Below are 12,550 nucleotides of genomic sequence, written 5' to 3'. Positions count from 1 at the left end.
CATTACAAAAGCATGTATTGGTCTAGAAATAGGAATAGGAGTAGGAAATCCCAGGGGGAATATTGCCAGTAATATAACTTAATTCAGCTATATTGAGGGTAAGCAAGCATTCATTGTTCGTTGTACTCGGCTTCCATTTTTTTCTTTTTCCTGTGTTGTGAAACACTTCAGGGTAATGTTTTTCTTTTATTTCACCAGAGGGCAGTGTTCCAAGGATTGTCCCAGGAAGCCTTGTCTGCCTGCATTCAGTCACTACTTGGAGCATCAGAGTCTATCAGCAAAAACAAGGTTTGATGAAGTGTTAGGTGAAATCTTGTTACCTATAATAATACTGTTCAATACAGCATTTATTTATAGGCGCAGAAATTTAAAGCCATGTTGGCAGTAGGATATGTTTGTTTAATGTGATTTGATTTTGAGGCCCTTTAAGAGAAGCTAGAGCAGTTGACCCTTGAACAGCACAGGAGTTACAGGGCACAGGTCCCCCCACGAAGGTGAAGATACATGTAGAACTTTTGACTCCTCGAACACTGAACTACTAATAAATAGCCTTCTGTTGACTGGAAGCCTTACTGATAACATAGTCAATTAGCACATTTTGTATGTTATATGTATTATGTACTGTATTCTTAGAATAAAATAAGCTAGAGAAAAGAAAATGTTATTAGGAAAATCATGGGGAAGAGAAAATACATTTACATTACTGTACTCTAAAAAATGCACGTGTGTAAGTGGACCAGCGCAGTTCAAACCATGTTGTTCACGGTTCAGTTGTATTCTGTTATAGTGCTAAATAAAGACTGCGCTGTATAAAAGAGTGCCAATTTTGCTAAAGTACCAAAACTGATACTTAGGTTATATGTTCTGTAGGATAAAAGTTGCTTACTATACTCTTAGAAACTGGGAAGGTAGTAGATTCCTGTTTCCCTGGAAGACCAAAACTGCTTTCAAGGGAATGTAGCAATTTATAATCATCCTTCAGTGATGGTTTTAAATTGTTGAGCAGAGGAAATCTACTAAGTCAATTTAGAAGACAGACAGTTGTGGCCCATGGGTTGCATGACTGGAAGTGGTTGCCATGACTTTGTGACTTAGTTTTTAATCAAGAAGGGATCTGGGGCTGAAGGCCTCTGAGAATTTTTTACAGCCTGGTCAGAAGTGTTGCTCTGTTTAACCCTCTGTTAAAATACCTGTTACCCAGGGGGAGGGAGCTGTGGGAGGTGTTTTCAGGGAAACCTTTTTGGCTGCTTGAGTCTTCAAGGCTTTAGATAAATTAGGGTAACACACACACACACACACACACACACACACACACACACACACACACACAGCTTCCCACCAAAGAATTTGGGGTTCTTTTGCTAGGAAAGTTGTACCTCTGTGACAACTTCATTCTCCCACTCGTGGAATGGAAGGTTACAATTTTTGTTTGCTAGAAAGAGGATGGAAAGTTAGTTGTAGACAGGCAGATTTAAGTTTTAAAAAGTGTTTCTAAGTCTGAGCTCTCACATTTCCTTTAATACATGAAATCAGGAAAAACATTCTAATATTAGGTAAATGGTTAAATAAATTGTGGCATATTCCATATAGTAGACTATTACACGACCATTAAATTTTTAATGAAGCAATAACATTCAACTTAAATATGTTAAGGCAAAAAAAAAAAAAAAGGATACAATCCAGATCTACATTAGGACTTCAGTGACTAACGCTTTTGAAAGCTTTTGGGGGACTGTGGATGATTTTCCCTTCTTTTCTCTATAGTTTTCTTATTTTCCATATTTTCTAGCATGGGCATGTGTTTCTTAGATCATCAAGAGAAAAAAAATGACCTAATTTAAAAATAAGTGTATCGACTTAGGTCTTATACCACTGTTCTCTTTTTAAAGGGAAGTATGAAGGGCTTTTTGATTCTTCAGTCCTTACCCTGTGAGGCCTGTGAGGCTGTCCTATTTTATCTAGCTTTGCTTCCTACATATTATAAGGGGTTTAAGTATGTATGAGGAAGCCCTCTATTTGGTAAGCATTAGCTAATTTGTTGTCATTGTGGAGTTTACACTTTTGCCTTTCAAGAAAATGATCACTTAATGTGTTGGCTTTTTAAGGCAAGAAATTGTTCTTCTGTACTTTTAAATGGAGCACCTAGTGTATCAGTAAATTACTAACATGGTACCATTCGCTGGATAACAGCTGTAGTAAAGTCAATCTATATTGTACTATTTTTGCCCCTTGGAGTTGTTAGTTTTTTGAAAAATAGAACAAGTATTCAGAATGTTTCCTGCTTATTTAATGCTCTGTGTGCCAGAGTGCAAAGTGAGTTTCCATCAATAAATCGTACTTCTATATTGATTATGGGTTTATTTAGAAGGAGGGAAGAGAGAGAGAAACCAGAGAGGAGTTACTTTGCTTAATAACCCCTTTAAAATTTTTATTATTTACTGAAGGACTTTATTCTTTTCCTAGTATAGTGTAACATCATTAGAAATATTTTCAAAGTAAAATTCTGTCTTGAGTAGGCAGCAAGAACGAGCAAACACAGCCTTGCTTTTGTTAATATACAGACTTTTTCCTGAAATGAAAGTTATCATTTTTCACTGTTTCAGGATTGGGTCTGAGCTTTGGCAATAAAGCTTGAATCAAGACCGTTCCGGACAGGGCCTAACAGGGAAGATGCCCATGTGGCCGCTCTCTCTGTCTCTCTTTTTTTTTAAATTTATTTATTTTTTAATTTACATTCAAGTTAGCATATAGTGCAACAATGATTTCAGGAGTAGATTCCCTAAGCCCCTTACCCACTTAGCCCATCCCCCGTCCCCAAACCCCCCCCCCCAATAACCCTCTGTTTGTTCTCCATATTTAAGAGTTTCTTATGTTCTGTCCCCGTCCCTGTTTTTATATTATTTTTGCTTCCCTTCCCTTATGTTCATCTGCTTTGTATCTTAAAGTCCTCATATGAGTGAAGTCATGATATTTGTCTTTCTCTGACGAATTTTGCTTAGCATAATACCCTCTAGTACCATCCATGTAGTTGCAAATGGCAAGATTTCATTCTTCTTGATTGCCGAGTAATCCCCCATTGTATATATATATACCACATCTTCTTTATCCATTCATCCACCGATGGACATTTGGGCTCTTTCCATACTTTGGCTAGTGTCGATAGTGCCCGGTGCAGCCACTCTCAGGGTGTAGGCAGGCAAGGCTCTGTCAGTGGGAAGATAATCCACAATGGTAACCCCAACTCATTTCTGCCTTTGGAAGCTCCTTTTGTATTTTTGTGTAAATGTGATTATTTCTGATATTCGGGATATTGAAACCACTTTGACCAAACAGTGAGAGCCCTGTTACTTAACGAGAAGCTAGAAAGCTCAGGTCGGAATCATGCTCATGCTTTGAACTTGACTTCCTACTCCGTGCTGAGGTTGGGTCACTCCATCTCTTCTGTTTCTGAACCAAATTAAAGTAGATTTGATTTCTTTTCTAAATGTGTTGACTTTACAACCTTTGGTCTGATTTACTTCCTTGGATTGACAGAGTGGACGGCTGTGTTAGTAAGGGTTTGCAGCAAGATTTTTCCAGGGAGTTCTAACATGGGTGATATGGGAGAGTTCACTGCACACCAAGGGAGCCATGGGTACATACGGTTAGGTTAAGGGCCATGAACTTAGGTCGATTAATGTTGATTAATAACACATGTGTTTTATGTTTTTTATTTAATCTGTGATGATATCCATTTTTCTGTTTTACAATTTAGACTCAGATTGATGGACAACTTTTCTTAATTAAGCACCTTTTGATCCTTCGTGAACAGATTGCTCCATTTCATACTGAATTCACCATTAAGGAAATTTCCCTGGACCTCAAGAAAACTAGAGGTACTTTATTGTCCTGGCTGGCACAGTTGGGTGTGTTTGACCTGTCCAAATGTGTCAGCAAAGGTTATAGGTTTATTTTATGTTCATCTGCAATTGTTTTTGCATGCTGTGCTTGCTAAGCTTGTTACTTGTTCGTACTAAGCTGAGCTGTCAACATCCTAACTACATCTAACTTGCTATATTTTCCTTATGAAGGGGAACTGTATCCGAGCAGTTCAGTTTGTAATATAGCGTTACTTCTCTTTGACTCTGCCACATATTACCATAACCAGTGAAAAAATGAAAAATCAGTGTAACAGCTACTTACAGTGTCAGCTAATTGGAGTGATTTTAAACACTGAGTAGAGTTTGTCAGTTCATGAAAATTCAGGAAGCCAGCTGGGTAAAATGGAGGAGTACTTATCTAAGAGTCTGAAAGAGTTGGGTTCTGTTTCTGGCCCATCATTTCCTGGCTCTTGTGCGATCTTGGATGGGGGTTTTAGCTTTTCTGTCCCAGGGAAAATGAGCAGAATCAACTTGTCATGATAACTTCACGAGGTTATTGAGATCATTAGGCATGAAAATGTATGTTAAAGTGCTTTATAAGCTTTAGATGCATAAATAAGCCTAATTGGTATTATTAAATCAGCTAGTTGTTAAATAATTATGTGGATAGGAGTTTTGAATTGTTAATAGACATTGAATCATTTTGGGAAAGATGATTCATTCATCCTAATGGTTTGTCTCTGACTGGATTAACAGAGCTCATTTCTAAAAGATCAAAATAGTTATTTTCTAAGATGTTGATCTTAAGTGGTTCAAGATATACGGTACTAAGAATATCCCTAGTTTCCCCTACATACAAATTTATCTATATTTTATCTTTTCTTAACCATTTCCAAGAGAATTAAGCTCCAATGCCTTAAGCCATTGTTTATACAATGAATCTCTCTCTTGAGTATTGGGGGAATTGAGAAAATAGTTACTCAGATGATTTCCTGTACTCTGTGGTTCAGGAGAACTCCAAATACAGGATTTGCACAGGCAGCCGGTTTTTAGTTCCCTAATGACTGCGCTTATAAAAATAGTGGGCTTGACTTAACTCACCTGAGAACCAAAGTGGTCTCATCATGAGCCATGTTAGAACAGTTTACTCTTTCTTTTCCTGGTGCTCTCTCCTTTTCACCACAGAACATACCTTTTGGTTCTGTTGGAATTTGAATAGTAAGCCTGTGTGTTATTTATATACTCTGTGATTTATTTATTTTTATAATTTTTAAAAATATTTATTTATTTTTGAGAGAGAGAGAGAGATGCACACAGAGCATGAGCAGGGGAGGGGCAGAAGGCAAGGGAGACACAGAATCCGAAGCAGGCTCCAGGCTCTGAGCTGTCAGCACAGAGCCCGATGTGGGGCTCGAACCCATGAACCGTGAGATCATGGCCTGAGCTGAAGTTGGACGCTTAACGGACTGAGCCACCCAGGTGCCCCTGTTTTTTTTTTTTTTTTTTTTTTTTTTTAATTTTATTTTAAACAGCAGCCAGGTTTCCTGGCTTTTGGCTTTTATAGGATGAATAATTTTTTTAGAGCTTATTCTCATCAGAGGCTCCCATCCCCTAACCAGTCTAGTTGATTCCCTTCTGTCCTTTCAGTGAGAGGCATGGGAATAGTGTTCTAACCTTGAAGGGTGCCAAGGGCTGCTGGTCCTTAACTGTTTTTAAGTGATGGCATAAAGTAGGGCTGATCTACTTTCTTTCACTTAATTTCTAATTCTCTTTTTATTTAATTTTTAATTTTTTTAAACTTAATCCAAATGAGTATATAGTCTTTCACTTAATCTCTAATGCATATTTGTTGCTGCTTAGTTAGTTCTAGTATAGATCCAGTGAAGTGTGAGAAAATGAAATGCCCTAAGATTTTGGCAAATACTGTTATTTATTTATTTCTTTATTTTAACGTTTATTTATTTTTGAGAGAGGGAGACAGAGTGTAAGTGGGGGGTGGGGCAGAGAGAGAGGGAGACACAGAATCTGAAGCAGGCTCCAGGCTCTGAGCTGTCAGCCCAGAGCCTGATGCGGGGCTCGAACTCATCAGCCGTGAGATCATGACCTGAGCCGAAGTCAGATGCTTAACCAACTGAGCCAGCCAGGCGCCCCAGCAAATGCTGGTTTAAAGTATGTTTTCCTTAAAACATTATAAAGCCTGTGTAATCCTACAAAACTGATTTGATTCTATTTATCACAGTCTTTTAGGTTATCTGGAAGAAAAGACAGCAGAAACAAGGAGCCATTTACCAAAGCTTTACTCTCAGTGCTGAGCGTGACAAAGAGGCCTTTTTCAGTCAGATCAGGGTGCGGGCAGTAGTACCCCTGTGTGTGTACTGGTAAAAACCAGGGTTAGAAACATTTTGTGCTCTGCTTTCTGCCGTGTGGCAAAGCGAAGAAATGTCTTTTCTGACTGTCACTTAAGAATACTTGCTCTCTTTAAACCTCTAACCTCTCATGACTAACACTGTATCTTATTGCATTTGAACATCAATGAGACCTCAGTTAGTGCTTTGTGTAGATTCTAGTTAGTCTGGAGGTTGAGGGGTAAATATGTCCTTTTGGTGTTTTCTTTCTGGCTGACACATGAGTTTATTCACTCTGCTTTTCAAATGAATAAATTTCTGTGCCAGGCAGGATCCTGACAGGCGAAGCTGGGTAAGTATATGAATTGGTTCTTTTTTTTTTTGAAAAACCTGTTTAGCACCCTAAAAGTAAAGCAGTGAAATTTTAAGATGTCAATTACCATTTATCATTTTTCTTTTTTTTTTCTGTAAATGAGTAATTGAGATCAATAGTCATGTCCCAAGTCTGACTTGTGGAAAATAACTGTGTGGTGGGTACTGTAGCTGTGGTTGCCGCTGATCTCACGCTCCTCCATCCATGGTGGTGAGTTGGTAGAAATGAAACTTCTCTTGCTTTGTGGTAACAGAGAACCGGTGTATATTAACACACTGAAACCGTAACTCGGCTTTTCTCTTAAAACTGTACGTGTTCACGGGATGAGTAATTTTGTTTCGCAGATGCAGCGTTTAAAATCCTGAACCCTATGACTGTCCCGAGATTTTTTAGGCTGAATAGCAACAACGCCTTGATAGAGTTCTTGTTGGAGGTGAGAAGGAGTCTGGTTCATTGGTGGCGGGAGATAAACGGCATTCTTTACACGTCTGGTCATTTCCAGGCACATAAAAACAGGAGGAAATTGTCATCTTCTTTTTTAAGGGTACTCCTGAGATAAGAGAACATTATCTTGACTCTAAAAAAGATGTAGACCGTCATCTGAAATCGGCATGTGAGCAGTTTATTCAGCAGCAGACCAAGCAGTTTGTAGAGCAGCTGGAGGAGTTCATGACAAAGGTAGAGACCTTAGTGCATATTTGCTAAAGTAATTTTGAATGCTTCCTTCGATTTCCTTTTGAATTACTCTCTTGTGAAAACTCTGGCAGGAGACAGCAACTAGTAAGCCCAAATCTTAATGATTCCGTCTGGGAAATCACCGTGTTTCCTATTACGGAAGCTTTTTGGTTTGGACTTTTCGATACGCTTACACGGTTTTTGGTTTTTAAGAGAAAGAGTGCAAATATTGACTCCTAGCCAAAATCCATCAGCTGGCTAAGGCTAGCAATGAAAAAATCAGATTATGGCTATTTTGACTTTCCTGTTTCGACCTAATCGGGGTTTTTTGTCGTTGTTGTTTCATTTTGTTTTAATACTTGAGTACGGTTACGAAGGACTTCATAAAAATGCTTAAAAAAGCCTTGAAATTAGCTTTCATTTATTAAGCGTCTGCTGTCTGTCTGGACATGTATTGGAGGACATTATAAAAAGAATTAAAATATGACAGCCTTTCATCTCAAATTTACTTACCTAAGTCCAAACTGGGGAGACAGACGTATCTTTGAAAGGACCAGGAGTCAACTAAGTGAATTGTCTGTGAGTAAATTTTTTTGCTGGGGCCATCAACGCTACTATGCTTGAAGCCTGTGACTTTCGTTTGAAAGTCAGAAGGTATTTGTTTTTAAAAATAATAGTAAATACCAAAAAAGCAAATACAGAAATGTTAAAGCAGTCAAGCTCCTCTTTTGTTTATCATTGGCATATGGTACATGTTTACTGGATTTCAGTCCATTCATGTTAAGTATTTGGAGTATGTGTGTTTTTCCCCCACCACATAAATTTAAAAGGAGGGTGGTAGAAATGTTTCTTACTGGGTTTTGAATTTTAAAAAATGGCACAAGTATTGATACTTTGTTATTTACAGGCAAGTCATTATAGTTTTTGCTGAAATTGTCCTTATGTGTGTAGATTGTACCCTTATATGTGTTTGTATTTTTGGGAGAGTCTCCATGTTAATACTGATGGGAAATATTGTAGGTGAGTATTATGCAATAACAGAGCAGCAGAATGAATCTTCTGACATAAGCAAGTGGATTATAATGAAATCTAGGATTAAAGGGTTTTTCTGGAAAAGCAGTCTTTGTAGAAGTCAAGAGAATATAAATTCACTGATGTGGCTGTCTAAGTGAGTTAGTATAGGTTTGGTAAATCTGGTATAACTCTGTAATTGTGCATTTTGGAAGGCTCTGGGCACTATGAACATTTTTTATTTTTATTTTTATTTTTTTAATGTAACTTATTGTCAAATTGGTTTCCATACAACACCCAGTGCTCATCCCAACAGGTGCCCTCCTCAGTGCCCATTGAACATTTTTTTTAAAATTAGAGGTTTATGGGGTGCCTGGCTGGCCTAGTCGGTGGAGCATGTGACTCTTGATCTTGGGGTTGTGTGTTCGAGTCCCAAGCTGGGTGTAGAGATTACATGAAAATAAAATCTTTAAAAAAAAAAAAAAAAAAGAGAGGTTTTATGTAGAAAACATGTGTTCTAAGCCTGAATCATATAATGGTTCTCCATGAACATGCTACACATCTATAGCGGGGACACCTCTTTTAAAATGCACTACTCATGGAGGGATTGAAGAGGGAAAGGCCCTGCCTCTGGACATCACTGAGAAGTCAGTCCCATCCCCCATGCTCAGTCTCAGCGTTGCCCTTGCTCACATCATTCACTCTTGCCTCATTATCTTTTGTCAACCTCGGTCCCTCACTGCTCTTCAGACTCCAGTCAGAATATTTAGTAGATACTACAGCTCAGAGGACTGAGCATCCCTTTTATGTTATCTTACTCCAAATTCAGGTCCCTCCCCCCATCCTGTTGGAGTGGAGTGAGTCAGAGACAAAGACGTACACACGCACAGGCATACAGCGGAAGCACTCGAGTTCACACAGATAAATGTGATCATTTAAGACATTGCTTCTTCGAATTTGTGGGCCAAACATTTTTCACTTCTTATCTGGTGAATGTTACTAGAATAGCAGAGGCAGAATAAATGATTTTAAAACTTTAAAATGATTTTCTTTAAGGGTAAATCTGCAAGTGCAGAATCTTGTGCCTCTTTTATTATAGTTGGCATTTTATAAGGCAGCCAGTGATTGTACCTTGATGAATGATTGCAAGAAAAGCAGCATCCATAGGTGCAGAAAGGAAACCGTGTTTCATCTCTGATTTGGATGTGTGCTTGTAGGTCTCCGTATTTTACCATTTGGGTGTAAGCCTCATTGACAAAATGTCCTCAGCTTGTTTTTAAGTTTGGACTGGTTTTTAAAATATATATGGGTTTGCATAATAAAACAAACCGTGTGAGTGGAGAGAACATTCTTAGGCTGTCTGAAGACTTGTTTTTGAGCCTACAGACTTGGGTATGATTCTGGTTCCCTGTCATCTGCTGTAAATTGGCCTTTTTGTTTAGACAGCTTCTTCCTTGGGTCTGCTTGTTGAGATGCTTTGTTTTCATTAATTCTCAATACGTTCCTGGCACCTAGAGGAAGTAAAACATCTTCATTTCACAGATTGAGAAACTAAAGGTTTGCAGAGTGACCCAACATACATAAGACAAACATTTCTACAGACTCTTAATCTGATTGGTGTAAACATCCTCCCTGATTTTTTTGGTACAATCAATGAAGTTTTTTGAGGAAAAAAAAAATGCTAGAAGAACATATATGTTCTATTGCCCTATTTCTTGGGTCCTTGAAAAATAACTTTTTCTGTAACTGTTTGAGTGACCTTTAAGGGAATGTAATACTGTTCTGAGTGTTGGAGACAGAAGTTCATATGAAAACAATTTGGATCAGATATCTTCTGTCCAACTCAAAAATGATACTTTTTCTTATTGTTTTAGAATTCCATTGTACTGAACATTGCTTGCAACAAACCTTTAAGTAGGGGTTGAACTGGTCATGGGTATAATAGAGAGCCTAGAATTTTGACTCAGGAAAGCTGAGCTCTCTCTAGACCCCCTTCCGCCACCTCCTGAGTGAAATGGTAGCAAGGTATTTCTCCAAGCATTGCTTTTCTCTTGTCTGCAAGCAGAGATATGGCTGTTGTATCCCTCTTCCCTGCTTAAGGGTATTTTGAGGACCAGAAGATCACTTCTGTAATAGACTCTGTAAATGCTGCAGAAATGTTATAATAAAATATGACAAATGTGAAGGTCAGGTTTTCCTTTAGCAAAAATCCGAATGAAAGCATTTTAAAGGAAGTACATTTCCAGTTTATAACTAAGCTAAAGGTGTTTCCCCCTGGTGGGACCAGTTTATGCTAAAAATATTGTATTTGGCAATATTCATTTTTCTTTCAAGCAATTTACTGAAGTGTTGTGAGTTTATTCTTAATATTGTCTCTGAGGTATTATTAATTTCTGCAGCAACACTATAAATTTAAATTTTTTTCTGATTGTAGTGCATGTGACAGAACTTGACCTATCAATTTAATTTTTGTTCTCAAGGAGTTATATAACCCAATGTGAAATTAAGATAGAAAATATGTAAACATGATGAAGTGTATAGCAGTGTCATCAGGGACAGTGATGGGTCTGTGTTCATCTCGTAGGGTTTTTGGACAAGATAGGGTTAATTGGGGAAGACTTTTGAAGAAAAGGCTCTTTGCACTTTGACCTAAAGATAAGTATATTACCTAGACAACAGAGATGGGGATACAAGCTTGTGTTGCTTTTTAATATAAAAATAATTAATACAGTCTAAACCTATAGCATTTATGTCATTATGAAATCGATTAACTTCAGGAATAATCAGTGGAATAATAGGAAGCCACTACTATTAAAACCTAACTGTTGGACACAGAAAAATGTCCAGAATTTAGAGTTAAGTGGGGGAAGAAAAAGATGTCCGAGCACCGTGTTCCTATTTTTATAAATGTAGACCGATGAACATGTTTACATATTTATGTTGGGAAATATTTTGGATAATATATACTGAACATGAACATGTTTCTCTTTTAGCATTGTCTCATCTATAATCCTATATGTGATTTGTTTTTAAAAGCTGCAGCTCACCATAAAAATTAGATACAGAGAGGAATTGAGTGACATAGGAAAGGGGTGATTTTATACACCCGGCAGCATGAGCAAAGGCCTAGACTGGTCAGGAGTGTGAGCTTGGATCGGAGTTAACGTTGTGTCCTGTCTGTGCCCATCTTCTGCCTAAATATTTTTGTGGCCCTCTTTATTCCAAAGACGTGGCTCTCACATTTTTCTGCTGAGACTGCAGTGAGGCCAAGGTCACAGCCTGGACCATAGGCACCTAACAGTCCATTAATAAAAATGTTTTATGTGGTTTTTGTCCTTCACCTTCCCCAACTACGCCTTAGCCCCACCATAATTTGCCATCTTTTTTTTTTTTTTTTTAATTTTTTTTTTCAACGTTTATTTATTTTTGGGACAGAGAGAGACAGAGCATGAACGGGGGAGGGGCAGAGAGAGAGGGAGACACAGAATCGGAAACAGGCTCCAGGCTCTGAGCCATCAGCCCAGAGCCTGACGCGGGGCTCGAACTCACGGACCGCGAGATCGTGACCTGGCTGAAGTCGGACGCTTAACCGACTGTGCCACCCAGGCGCCCCTAATTTGCCATCTTAAGAACAGACTTGCCCAAGCGGCCAGATGTATTTTTTTGGTGTGCTTCTCTGTACTGATGGCTGAGCAATGAAAAGGGAGAAGACTAAAAGGCGGGCATCCAAATCTACCTATAACACTAGTTGGTAGAGTGTGCCTTTTGAGGCTATTTGAAATCAAGTCCTGTTTGTCTTCATAACATTCTCTCTGCCTGTGATAAAGTAAAAATAGCATTTCTAGGTATGTGAAGGAGATTTTGTCCTGCTGGGGTGACACTCTTCTAACAGCATACGATAATAATTTAATGTGAATGTAATCCACTTAAAAAAAGGCCTGTTTTGTGTTCATATTTCCCTGGGCGTCAGTTTTGCCTTCTGTAAAATGCTCAGGACATTGGTGTTCAGGACAAAGTCAAGACAGCATAGGCCTTTAAAATCACAAAAGAATTTTTAAAATGTGTTATTAGTTGAAAAGGTTATGCGTTATGATGCAGTTTTTAGGATTACACCTTTGACTATCATTACGTTTTAATAGGTTCAGATGGTGTTGTGTGTCCTTCAAGAGTGGTGACCTTTTTCTTTTTGTCTCATCCGCCAGGTTTCAGCATTAAAGACGATGGCCAGTCAGGGAGGACCCAAGTATACTCTTTCACAGCAGCCTTGGGCCCAGCCAGGTATTCAC

General features: G+C 38.4%; 1 protein-coding gene across 2 annotated transcripts in view; it reads left to right on the top strand.

Moving 5' to 3' along the window:
- COG3 (component of oligomeric golgi complex 3) overlaps positions 1-12,550 on the top strand; it is a 73,621-nt gene that overhangs the window by 48,743 nt on the left and 12,328 nt on the right. Inside the window, exons 16-20 of one of the 2 annotated variants that reach the window (XM_047848748.1) lie at positions 199-288; positions 3,812-3,875; positions 6,923-7,011; positions 7,122-7,256; positions 12,467-12,542. In XM_047848748.1, coding sequence (XP_047704704.1) covers positions 199-288; positions 3,812-3,875; positions 6,923-7,011; positions 7,122-7,256; positions 12,467-12,542 — 454 coding nt within the window. Of the gene's footprint in view, positions 1-198; positions 289-3,754; positions 3,876-6,922; positions 7,012-7,121; positions 7,257-12,466; positions 12,543-12,550 lie in introns of both variants that reach the window. The other variant, XM_047848738.1, reaches the window with a different exon arrangement.

Source organism: Prionailurus viverrinus, chromosome A1 (assembly GCF_022837055.1).
Source record: "Prionailurus viverrinus isolate Anna chromosome A1, UM_Priviv_1.0, whole genome shotgun sequence".
Lineage (NCBI taxonomy): Eukaryota > Metazoa > Chordata > Mammalia > Carnivora > Felidae > Prionailurus > Prionailurus viverrinus.
Note: the sequence above shows the minus strand (reverse complement) of the source record. Positions and strands in the feature narration are given on the sequence as shown.